At 53.7% G+C, this 13,242-nt stretch overlaps 1 protein-coding gene and 1 pseudogene across 1 annotated transcript; both read right to left on the minus strand.

The window, feature by feature from the left end:
* Positions 1 to 6,066: 6,066 nt before the first annotated feature.
* LOC123059058 (uncharacterized) lies at positions 6,067 to 7,303 on the minus strand. Its single transcript, XM_044481705.1, has one exon. It carries the CDS (start codon positions 7,114 to 7,116, stop codon positions 6,148 to 6,150), a length of 969 nt encoding a protein of 322 aa, XP_044337640.1. The 5' UTR covers positions 7,117 to 7,303; the 3' UTR covers positions 6,067 to 6,147.
* A 2,315-nt stretch (positions 7,304 to 9,618) lies between these two features.
* LOC123057139 (neuroguidin-A-like) lies at positions 9,619 to 12,917 on the minus strand (annotated as a pseudogene).
* Positions 12,918 to 13,242: the final 325 nt, after the last annotated feature.

Raw genomic sequence — 13,242 nt, forward strand, 5'->3', positions numbered from 1 at the left:
ACAGAAAAACAGCAGAAGCAGGGGAGGAGACCAGTCGCTCCAGCCGTCGTCGGCGAGCAGCAGCAGCCACAAGGTCCCCTCGCGCCTCCTCCCGAGCTCACCAGCGCGCCGCCGCCTCCTCATGCCTGGGATCCTCCTCCCAGCCGCCTCCGCCCGAGGGTCTCATCGACCCCGCCCCCAGCCATCGCCGGCGAGCAGCAGCCACGAGGATCCCTCGCGCCTCCTCCCGAGCTCCCCAGCTCGCTCACCAGCGCGGCGTCGTCTCCTCGTGCCCAGGCTCCTCCTCCCAGCCTTCTCCGCCCGGGGGTCTTGTCGACCCCGCCCCATGCACCTCGCCGGAGCATCCATCGCTGGCGACTAGGTCCCCTAGCCACCTCCCTGTTTCCTCCCTCTCTGCCGTATGAACAGAGGACCAGCACCATCCCTCCCGCCCTCCGCCGCACGAGTCGCCATATAGATCCGTCGGTTCCTGCACCCTTCGTCGCTCCCTGTCGCCGGAGTTGCGCCAAGTCCGGCTGCCTCCCCTGCGTCGGCTGCAAGCAGGCACGGTGAGCGGGGCGCCGGGGCGGGGCGGAGGTTACAGGAGGCAGAGGAGCTCGGGCTCGAGGGGGCTCCTCCCCTCGATTTAGATCGGCGCCGCCGCGTGTGGAGACGATGAATAGTAGCGCCGGTGAAAAAGGGGGCTTTCTGCAAAAAAAACATGCCACGTCGGCACCCGACAGGTGGGCCCCGCCGGTCAGATACACTGTCAATACGCGTTTATACGCGATTTAGACCTTTTTGTAACGGATAGCCCCAGACTTGGTACTGACATGTAAAAATTACCAAACTTGGTATCAATCTGCTTCCAATGCCCCAATTGTGGTACTTCTGTGCAATTTACTCCAGAATAGATAACGCCCACACGCCTGTACTCACGGTCCCGCACGTTCCGCGTGACAGTCACCACGCGTCCCCGCAGTTGTCATGGTCCGGACCCTCTTCCATGTTCGTTTAACTGCAGTTGCCATGTTGTTGAACTACAGTTGTCATGTCTGACAACTACAGTTGCCATGGTTGCTCAACTGCAGTTGCCATGGTTGCTCAACTGCAGTTGCCATCTTAGGTCAAGTGGCAGATGCCACTCTTGGACAACTGCAGTTGTTGCCATGTATGGTCTGATCTACTACAGTTGCCATGATTTGAAAAACTTTAGGAGTTGCCACCTATTAACACTTGGCAGTTGCCATGTAGCACTATAAAAAAAGGCATGACAAAAAAACATGTTCGAGTAAAGAGAGAGTTGTCATCTGCTTACAAGCACGCTAGGGCAGTTGCTATGTACCCTGCAAAACACATGGCAACTCGGATAAAGAGAGAGTTGTCATCTGCTTACAAGCACGCTAGGTCAGTTGTCATGTACCCTGAAAAACACATGGCAACTGACAGCTTTGGATATGAGAGAGGAGATGGGCGTGTGAGCGAACAGATAAATGCCTACACACCAGTCCCTCTGTGTGCGTGAAAGCTGGCGTGTGGGCGAACTGCTAAACGCCCACACATCAACCCCTCCACGTGGTGAAACGGACGTGTGGACTACCGGATAAATGCCCACACACCAGTCCAGTCTTACGTGACATAAAAAAATCTGATAAAACATGCCAAGGTTTGTGCAAACATAAATGAACTTTGATTCATGTATGTGGGCGAGATGCAAACGCCCACACGTGAAGGCGTTAGTATTTTCGAAAATAATCGGCATTACCGCTCCTCGCTTGGTGTCCTAAGAAAAAGAAGCTAACACTCACCTGAATCAAGCCGGCCGGCATCGATCAACGATCAGGTGAATCATCAACACATCCCTTGGCGCGCACATCACTTTGCATAAAGCACCGGCGCCACTTTGCTGCTACAGGGAGCCACCTCCGATCGGGCCCCATAAATGGCGCGCGCTCTTCTTGACCCAGAAGAGAACCCTGTTGCTCACCAGCTCATCAGTACGTACGCACAGGAATGGCTTGGCTCGCGAGACGCCTTCTGGGGACAGGGATTCGGTGACTTCACTGAGCAAAGTCTCAGTGTGACTTTACCTAGGTGAGGGCCATCGAATCAAGATCTAATGGACAAGATTGGTCTAAATTTTATGTTCAAAATTCAAACTGTTTAGAAAAAATTGAAAAAATTCAGCTAAGTCCTATATGGTCCATTGAATATTCTGGAAAATTTCCGTTTCATTTGGATAAATGGTTTAGCAGCTAATTGTGTTTTGAGCTTGAAATATAAAACCCTATTTAATCATAGACCGTTTATTCAAATGAAACAAAAATTTCACAGAATATGAAATGGGACATGTATGACTTACCTGAATTTTTTCCATTTTTTTTGGGCAGTTTTAGTTTTGAGTACAAAATTTGAATCAATCTTGACCGCTGGATGACACTCACCTAGGTAAAGTCACGATGAGACTTTGCTTAGTGAAGTCACCGGAGGCTGGCCTGCCTCTCCCTCCTCCTCGGGACCCTCTCCGCGCCCGGGTTCACGGCCGTGGCCATGGGCGGCATCGGCCACCTCCGCTCCCGCGGCACGGCGATCGGCGTGTCCCGGCCGCAGCCGGACGTCAACTTCACCATCGGCATCGTCGGCGCCGTCTGGTGCAAGAACTGCCGCTACGCCGGCTACCTCCCGTCCAAGAACGTCGCGCCCCTCCCGAGTAAGTACCACTCCATGGCACGAACTGCACTCACGCACCGTGACAGGCACTGATCGTTTTCTCTGTGCTCGCAGACGCGACGGCGCTGCTGCGGTGCCGGCGAGGGAGGCAGGCCATGTCGGCGTGGGGCACCACAGACGCGCGGGGCTACTTCATGATCCAGGCGGCGGAGCAGGCGGTGCCGTTCGCGAGCAAGGACTGCGTGGTGTACGTGCCGCGCTCGCCGCGCCGGGGCGCGTGCGGCGTCGCCGTCCTGCCCCGCCGGAACCAGGGCTCGCCGCTCAGGTTCCGGGAGTACGTGACGCGCCCCGACGGCCTGCAGGCGCTCTACACCGCCGGCAACTTCGTGTTCGGCCCGCGAGACCCCGCCAAGTGTGGTCTCCAATAATGAACCAGCTGTTTGGCCTCTTCAACTGGATGAATCTGACACCATGGTTACATAGTACGGGAAGATGCTCGATGTTATATATATGCAGTACGTAACAGTTTCTGTGTACGTATGTCTGATTCAAAGCAAACACTCAGAATCCTGCTGCGGTAGGCCTTCCAGAACACTGAGTGGTCTAAAAATTTCGACTGAGTAGTGATTAATTAATGTGGAAAGTGCACATATAGATGGTGTTTGCTTCTCTAGTCCTAGGATTTTTTTTAGTCTCAACTAAAAAGTTCCTAGTCTCTAAAAAGTCTCTCCCTGTTTGTTTTTAGAGACTAAAAAGTTCCTAGTCCCTTTCTAGAGATTATTAAATGACCATGTTGCTTCTAGTATATAGAAAAATAACAATCAAACAACATCATGGGGTGGCGGGCCAATGGGTGCTTGGAGGCGCATTGTTGGAAAAGTCCCAAAAAGACTCTCCTAGAGAGTCTTCTTCATTTAATCCCAAATGACTAGTTTAGTCCCTAAAAAGTCCCTTCCGTTTGATAAAAAAAGTTTTTAAAAAAGACTTTCTTTAGTCCCTACATAAAAAAATCCCTGAAAACAAACACCCCCATAGTCTACTCCCCCTTGGTTATCCAGGTGTTCATTATTTAAGTATGTTGAAAACAGAGTGTCAGTCTGTTGGCTGGGACTGAGTAGTGATTATTTAAGTATGTTGAGAACAAGCTATCTAGTCTACCCGTGTTTAAGTCTGGATGATTTCGTAAAACTGCAACAACTAATTAAACAAAGTCACGCCCTCAGAACAAAACCTTTTTCTTTTGCAAGCATCATATATTCTTCTTAATCTTTTCTTTTTGGTTTCTGATTTCCGGAGCTTGCTTGAATTTGGTATCGTCCTGCAAGATATCGTTGATAAATAACAAGCCTAAAGGCACACAACCATACATGGTCCACACTATGCCAATGTTTAGAGCATTACTAGTAGAACCCTCAAACCCTCAAACCCTCGCTAGCGTTTTAAGGGTCCAAAAATGATTTTTTGTGCATTTTTACGGGTTGAAAAACAAAGGCAAATATTAGAACCCTCAAACCCAACCCTTATAACGGAATATTCCCATGAACGATGTTGTCATTGCGCGCGGGAGGTCGACGGGGCGGCCGCCGGCGACGCGGGCGACTAGCAGCGGTGGTCGCGGGCGTGGGCGCGGGAGTTGGGAGGATTTTCCCCTCCCGCGCGAGGATAACCGCCAAATGAGGGTTGGGGTAGGTTTTGCTTCCCAACCCTTACTTTTGAGGATTGGGAGAGGGTTTGAGGGTTGGACCTTTAAAATTTTTGAAGGGTTTGAGGGTTAAGGGGTTCTAGTCTACGGCTTTTTTTCGACGAAAACTGTAAAAAAGCAGTTGTTTTTAGGGGTTTGAGGGTTTGAGGGCTCTACTAGTAATGCTCTTAGTTGCCTTCATGCGAGTGTCTCTGTTCAATAGACGGATGCAGATGTAGTATGTACGGTTTCTCTTCAAGTTTCCGGGTAACATTTTGTAGTTGGGTGTGTCTAGAATACATCTAGATGTGCTTTAGTTATTGCATATCTAAATGGGTAAATCAAGCATAAAAAGAAAAAGAAAAAAGAAAAAAAATATCCACAAGAATCTCAACAGAAGATCAATGACATGGGACTTAGATGTGCAATACTCATTGCACATCTAGATGTGCTTTAGCAAAACTGTTTGTAGTTATGTGTACTTTATTTTTCGGGTTTACAGTAATGTGTGCTATATTTCTGAATTTTTTAGTAGAATTTTGGCCACGGTCGTTAGAGCATCTACATGCGGCTAGACGGCTCGATCAGTGACCGGTCAAAAAAAACGATCAAGTCGGACGCCTCAAACCCCCTTCAAACAGATGGGCTGACCGGCACCTCTCGTATCCACCTCAAATATAGGACGGATATGGGGAGGCTTGGACGCGTCTGTCATGTCGGACTTGATTCATATTGGCCAACCCGACCCCACATATATTTGTCCCTATCCTTTCCCCGAACCAAACCCTGGCCACTCCACTCTACTCCCCTCCGTCACCCAAGCTCTTATCCGGCGATCTCCGACCTTCTCTGGCATGGCGGCAGCGGATCCGAGTCCCGCACCTTCAGATCCGTCGATCCCGAACTCATCCCACGAGGGCCCGAGGAAGATATGACCGCTCGGCTTGCGCTCCACCGCTCCCAGGAGGAGGCCGCCCAACCACTTCACTTGGACTCCTTGCGTCGTGAATCCATCGTGTCTGCCCAAATGACGCATGAATCCGCCGCGAGGTGTGTTGCCGGAGCCTCACCGGAGGTGGTGCGGTCCGTCTGACGACCGAATGTTGTGGCGGACGCACAACCCCTCCGTTGGGCACCATCCGATGAGAACATGGCGCGACGTGCCCGCCGTGCGAGGCAACGAACGTGGGAGACAGCGGCAACCCCTACGGTGGTGGACGTTGGAGAGGCATAGTCACATTCTCCGGCGCCTCAACGGATGGCCTGCAATCCCGAGCGCCCCAACCGCGTCGTGGTGGATGTCTTCGGCCCTCCCAGGACAAATCCATCATCGATCTCACACGTCCACCGGCTCCGTCAGGGTTCCAGACTCCGATGAGAAAAAGTAGGGCGTGGGAGACGGTGGCGTCTTTGAGTCTTGTGAGTCAGGCCGTGTCCCATGTTCTACTCTACTTCGTCGGTGACTGGACCAACACTCTATGGGGCGCAGCCTGCCGCCAGACATGAGCGCAGCAGAGCCGGACGAGCTCCGCTTAAAATTAGATTTTAATAGTATGAATTTAAGGTTTTTAATTTGAGGTATTTGGTTTTGGAATCATTTCTTTTACGGTGTGACTAGTCACTGCTGGCGGACGCGCTTGAGGGTGTCGGATTTGAAAGTCCGAGTGTAGATGCTCTTGATCAACATATTCGTACATTTTCAACCTGAATTGGAATCCCTCTATAATGTCTTGAAATTGATATGAGTAACTTGGACTGTTCAGCAAAATGAAGCCGATCAACCGTAAAAGGTCCGGCCGTCTTCCTCCTCCGGCCGATCAAAGCGGCTTGACGCCGTCATAGCCGAAGTTATAACGTTTGGACTTGTGCCTGATCACCCGGAGGTTTCTTGTGCCGGCATCGCCGTCCCTTACAACCTCCACGCCGGCGAGCACCGCAAAGTTACATTCTTCGCTCGTCTCAAAGAACCTCGCGATGCACAGTCGGCCGGAGCCCAGCGGCAGGAGGCGGGCCGCGGTCGTCCTCCACGCTTCCGGCGGAGCCGGCGGGTCCTCCCACGCGTGCAGCAGCGCCGGAGGCACCGTCGTGGTCGCAAGGTCGGCGGCGCAGACGCAGAGGTGCCCATCCTTGTCGGAGAGCCCGAACCAGAGGCCGTGCTCGGGCACGTACTCGGCGCGGCCTTTAAACGGCAGCGCCCACTCGCCGGCCTTGCTCCACGCGCCGCTCGCCGTGTCGAACGAGTACGTGCCGGCCCCCGTCGTCGCGGACACCCAGATCCGCGAGCCGCCGACCACCGTGTAGGCGCCGATCGCCACCTGATGGCCCGTCGGCGCGTACACGTCATGGTAGCATTCGTCGTACCGTGATGATGGGCAGTCGTCGTGGTCCGGGCAATGATCGAAGGTTGGAGACGGGAGAGGGCGCCAGTGCCAGTCCTCCGCCCGGCGGTCCCCGGGCTGGCGGCCGTAGACGAGAGCTTGGAAGTACGGCGTCTGGTATCCGCCGTCCCCGAGCGACATGACGTACAGGCCGTCGCCGACGGTGACAGACACGAGGAAGTTGGACCTGGCGGGCGAGTGCAGGGGTGCCGGCTGCATGGTGCGGAGGGCGCCCGACGCGCCGTCGTAGAGGACGGTGCCGCCCCTGCCGTTCACCACGACCACGTCGTTCTTGAGGGACATCATGGCCATCTTCCCGGACTCCCGGGAGTTCTCATGGCAGGGCTCGAAGGACACGGCGGCGCGAGGCAGCCGAGCCGTAGCCGGGGCCGGAGCGTTGACCGCCATTGTCGCTGCCGCTGCTAGCTTCGGTGATCCGGCCGGGTAGAACAAGCCTCACGGATCGATGCGGTGGAGATGGAACCGGCTGCCGCTGCCGCGGCATTCCTCGACGAGTAGATCCACGAGTCGGCGCTTCATGCTTGGTGCTCCTCGCACAAAAGAGTAGATGGAAGAAATCTAGAAAAAATCAGGATTATTTCATCAACAATATCCCGATTTCTCAGTTCTCGACAGATTTTTTTGAGCGTTAACTTAATCTCCAAGAATGTATAAAACCGATTTTCTCGCCATGATTTTCTCCCCATTTTTCAAGAAAATCGCTGTTTTTTCTCCTGATTATCAGGGGTTCAGTTTATCAACACGTACCAAAGAAAATTCAGAATCTTGAAGCAAAGCATGAGCCGCCGCTTTGTGAATCTGCTGGTCAGCAGCTTGCGCCGCCGCGTCCACCGCCCGGACTTCTACGTGCACCGCGTCGATCCCACGAGCTTGTTCCACCCCGCCGGATCACCGCAGCCAGCAGCGGCAGAGACGTCCGGCGCTCCGGCTCCGGCTCGGCTGCCCCGCGCCGCCGTGTCCTTCGACTGGCCCTGCCCGCCCAACCAGACCGGGTGGATAGAGTTCATGGGCTTCGGCGACGACGTCGTCGCCCTCGACCACGACGGCCGCACGCTCCTCTACGACGGCACGTCGGACGTTGTCTGCATGATGAACGACGCGGACTCGCCCAGGCCCAATCCCATCTCCGTCACCGTCGGCGATGGCCTCTACGTGTTGGCGACCAACCCCGGACGGCCGCCCCACACGTACTGCTTCCAGTCGCTCGTCCACGGCGGCACGTTCCCCGGCTCCCCATGGAAGGAGTGGCACTGGCGCTCGCTCGAGTCGCCGCCATTCGATCCCAAGTTCGCGACCACGGACAAGTATCCCACCAGATTCAAGCACGACCTGGGGCCGGCGGAGGCGGTGGCCCCGCGCGCGATCGACGCCTACGCGGTGGTCGGCGACTCAGAGATCTGGGTGTCCACGGTCAGCGCCGGTACGTACTCCTTCAACACGGCGAGCGGCGAGTGGAGCGCGGTCGGCCACTCTGCGCTGCCGTTCAGAGGCCGCGCCGAGTACGTCCCCGAGCACGGCCTCTGGTTCGGCTTCTCGGACGGCGACGAGCACCTCTGCGTCGCTGACCTCGCGCAGGAACCGCCGGAGACGCAGGTCTTTCCTCTTCGGCACGTGTGGGAGGACCCGCCACGGCCGGAAGCGTGGACCCCGACGGCGATCCGCCTCCTGCCGTTGGGCTCCGGCAAACTGTGCGTGGCTAGGTGCTTCCGGAGAACCAAGGAGGGGGAGAGGCTGCTCCCGTCGGAGTACAGGCACGAGAATTCCGAGAGCTTCTGGTGCTCGCCGGCGTGGAGGTTGTCAGGGACGCCGGCACGAGAAGCCTGGAGATGATCCAGCACAAGTCCGTGCTTTACAGCGTCGGTGAAAATGTCGTCAAACCCCTGTGAATTTTGTATAGTAGTGCTGCTATCGCAAAGCGAGGATCAAATGTGATTGCGGACCGGTTAAAATCTCAATGCTAAAATCTTATGTCTTCGTGTCCTATCATGTGCGTTGGCCATGAATTCAGACCACCTTGCTCGTCGGTAGTCCCTTTTTTATATAGGGAAGGCACAGGTATATAGGAAAGGCACAGGCCGAGCCTGGGCGAGAGGGACTACTATCTCCTCTGTCCCCTCTCGCCCAGGACCGAGGGCGTCGACCCGTCGGACAAACCGGACCACGTGGCGAGGAGGGCACGTCATCTTGAAGAGGAAGCCGGCCGACCATGGCAAAGCAACACCACTGAAGAGAGAACCGCCGTCATAAAAAACGTGCTGCAGCCATCTCACCTCCTCGCACATCCAAAGCGGCGCCTTCAAGAAGGTGACGGAGCCAGGCATCGCCGCCGCCCAACCAAAGTTGTGGGTTTTCATCCGGGTGCATGGGGAGGATGAGGGGGAGGAAGATGGATCTCGAAGCCGCCTTGAAGGAAACAACGCTTGGAGCGCCGCCGACGTCGTAGCCGCCGCAACCGGCCCAGAAATTACTCCGATCCAGAGCTCCCAACCCCACATCAGCATAGTCAGCCACCGGATTCAGCCGGATTGATGAGGAGGAAGCAACAACACGGGGACGCCGTCTTCAGATCTGGCGAAGGAGAGCAGCAGGGGAGACCTCCACGCGCCGCCCGCATCCACCACCGACTCGCCCCCCGTGCGGCCGAGTGAAGGCGGCCCACAACACCGGCGAGCGCCACCCGCCGCCAGGACCCGCTGCCTCAAACCCTAGGCCCGGCCGTTGATCATTGTTGCAAACCCCCTTGCCAGCAGCGATCCTCTTGGCAGCAACCTTATAGTAGAAAAAGCAACACCGATTTTAAACATGGAACATCCAACAGATAGTGGATTTTGTCAACAATGATTCATGCCGCGGACGATTACTATCAGATTAATTTTTACATGCAGATCAATGTTGTAATCAACAACCATCATGCACTTCCGCAATTCTCTCATCATACTCAGCAAAACATATTTTCATACACATCACGGATTCAAAACAGTCGAAACCAGAAAACACAGGCAAACAATGGAGGATAAACATGTGGCAATCGTCTCAAGGACCCAAGTAGCTGTCGGCGTACACAGATGCACTGAACTGCTGTTGCTTCCAAGCAAATTTCACCTCTGCTCCTATGGTGCACAACTGGTTCAGTTTCTAGTGGTATCGAAATCCCTGCTTTCGACTGAGAACATGACAAAATTTCAGAGGACTATTGTCAGGTCTGAACTAGTGTCGCTTCCTCTGGCCGCCTTTCTGGTGTTTTCTCCGTCCCGCGCTCTGTCTACGCAGCTCACTGGAACCACCGTCGTCTTCCTTTTCTCCATCGAGCAGTATGTTCATCCCGAGGTCGAATCCGTCAGTCAGGCCTTGTAACCTGTACACAGAAACATGTCAGTTCATAAGTTGGGTAAAAGTGAAAAAATCCCAAGAGACGAGCTCAGCTTAAAGTGGCCAAAGCTATCAGCCATTCATTGATGTGGTTGATGGGTTCTTCACTTCATAATGGGGTGCACTGTCGTGCAAAATAAAATCCATGAACTCTGGAGGATAATGGAACATACCCGTGAAGCTGCTTCTTCATCTGCTTCTCCATGTACTTTTCACGCTTGGTTACTGGAGCTCGGGTGAACAGCTCCTCTTCTGCCTTCTCTTGCTTCTCTCTCTGCCGCATGTAGGTCATAAATTCTTTGCTTTCATCACCCGCTGTTTCCTTCCACTGCAAGATTGTGTAGACAGCTTAGTTAGCTCGATGTAGCTTAGTGTAGCTAACTATACAAACATACACAATATACAAACCTTTTCAGGTCTATCAGCAGCATCATCAATCATCTCCTTGAAGTAAGGATTCTCTGTTGTCATGCGTAATAATCTTTTCTCTTTCCTTACAGCGTCTTTACTATGACTATCATCCATGGCAGCTGGCCCAATTTTCGGAGGAACGTAGATACCATCTTTGCCCTGAAGTCAAACAGCTAAACACATCAGACACAACAAATCTGTGTAAACTGAACTCTAGTCATGAAATGATCATTACTGATAAAAAACAGAGCGACCTATATTCACGTCATTTAACAGGAATTGTGCAGTTAGGAATAAGGCAGCATTTAAGCAACTGGTAGCAGTATCTACAAAGGCAAAATATAAGCTATGATAGAGTTCACTCAAAACCAGGCACATAAACCAAGTTACAGTGTAATCTCGAATTCATCAGAAGTTGTTAAGTAGCAACTTAATTTGATTTTGCAAGACACTGCAGTGGAAATATTGATTTCTCACCCAACTGACAACTATATTATGTACAGAAAACAGCTCAGTAAGGATGGGCAGATTTGATGTCATACAAATATATGTAAGATTTATTGATTGGTAACTGATTGGCGTGTGTGTGTGTGTTTGTTGAACAGAGTGATGAACAGTCGAGCATTATCACCTTAACACAGCACTAAGAGAAAACATCAGTTAGTAAGTGAGAATTTCACCTGTCCTTCAGGAGCAATTTTGATATCCATCATATCCGGGTTTGACCGGTACCCCAACAGGTCGCCCTCGCCTTGTTGCCCGCCCTTCCCATTGACCTCGGGTATCCTGGGCAGCTGCACCATCTGCAGCATTGGTGAGCTTCTGGATCTGGTACTCCATCTTCTTGTCTATCGGGCGAATCTAGCACACAGAATTCAACATAAAACAATCTACTATTAGACAGCTCCATAAATCAAGACTGGCAGCTTAGCAATCAACACTCAAGGGCACATACGCACACCTTCCCAAGAAACAGCCTGATCTCGACAAGGCCGCGCACGACGGGGTGGCCATCGACGGACAGCCCCTTGGCCTTGCGTAGCAGGTAGCAGACGAGGCCCTGGCAGTAGCTGAGCAGCAGGTGGTGCTTGGCCTCCAGGTACCGGCCCGATCCCTTCGCCCGTCGGCAGCTGCTTCTTCCTCGCCTACACGGGACAGAAACCGGGCCTGCGCCTTCCTCTCGTCGTCAGCTCCGGCGACGGCGGCCGTCATCGCCGCCGTCCGCCCTGCCGAGACGGGGAAAGGCTAGGGGATCGTTCGCCGGCTGGGGGCGGCCGCGCGAGCAGACGAGCCGCCGGGCGGCGGTGCTGCGGGGGAGAGCGCCGGCGGGGTTGGGTTGGGAAAAAAGAACCCTGGCTGCTCAGCGCTCGCAGCAAGCTGGCTTCCTTCGGGGGGCCGCCCGCGGTAAGGGGATAGGCCCAGGGCTTCGCATCACTCGCCGATTATGGGCCCAATCTCATTCTCAGCTGCTGCAAGTCCATGTGGAGGCCCAAGTTGGCGTCAACGGCTTTGGGCGGGTGGTGGGTGGGAAGAGAGGGAGGGAGCGATGGCGCGCGCGCCGGGAATTCATTTGGGGCGATGGATCTGATCCTGATCCTGATCGGATTCAGCGGGAGGTGGTGGTGGGAGGCCGAAAATTTCGAACCCAAGAAAAAGTGGGCGCGCGTGCGGCCTAGCACCATTTCCCGCTTGCCGCTCTGACGCAGCCGACGCCCCGCACTCCCACCTCAACCGATTCTCCGCGGGTCCCGCGTAAGGGCATGCATTTACCCTTGTACCCCCAGCTATTTTATTTACCTACCCTTCTGCGGCTCTGCCCCCTTAGCCTAAGCCTACCCGCAACATGTTTTTGTGTTCATCTAAAAAAACTATCGTTGTCTCTCGTTAGAATGTACCCCCTTCATCCGAAAATACTTGTCGGAGCAATGGATGTATCTAGATATATTTTAGTTCTAGATACATCAATTTTTATCCATTTCTTCGACAAGTATTTTCAGACGGAAGGAGTAATATGGTACGGTTTTCTAAAAATTCATTCATCTTTTTAAAAATTCTACAGGAGCAGTAACATCACGGCGGGGGCATCGACCGTCAACCGTTGCCCAGCCGGCTAGAGCAAAGATGCAGTGCGATCCGTTGTACGGTTCGATTCCCTTGTTTTTGTTCATCCGTTAGCCCTCAGGAGAAGATGATGCGCACGCACGGCATGTATGCTGAACACGCCAGACAATCATATCGATGATTGGTCGTGACGAAGCCGGAGGAGAGGCCATGGAGGTAGATATACGAGTGGAATCTTCTATCTCATGTTCGACCTCTTTCCGCAGAGACGCTTCGATAAGGCGCTAAGTTTTCATTTAATTGTTTATTTATGATCTAAAACCTTTCATGTGTGTGTTGCGGTCCATTTAGGCCAGCCTTCTCGTCTATGTAACGCTCTTAGCACCTGAAAAGAAAACTTGCGGGCGCATAATTCACAGCCAAAGAGGAGGAGGGCAAAAAGGGAAACACGCTAGACCAGGGGGAAAATTTGGCGCACAGCAGAGGGGCGCAACCGGTTCCCGGGCTGGGACGGCGGGGGCGTGCGCGGGAAGGAGGAGGAAAAGAGGCCCAATCCATCCACCCATCCCGCCCGCCCGTCCGTCCGTCGATCCCAATCTCTCATCCGATCCCCAATTTAATAGCGCCCGACGCCGAGCAAGCGCCTCCCAGAAGCCACAACACAACACACGC

Source organism: Triticum aestivum, chromosome 3A (assembly GCF_018294505.1).
Source record: "Triticum aestivum cultivar Chinese Spring chromosome 3A, IWGSC CS RefSeq v2.1, whole genome shotgun sequence".
Taxonomy (NCBI): Eukaryota; Viridiplantae; Streptophyta; class Magnoliopsida; order Poales; family Poaceae; genus Triticum; species Triticum aestivum.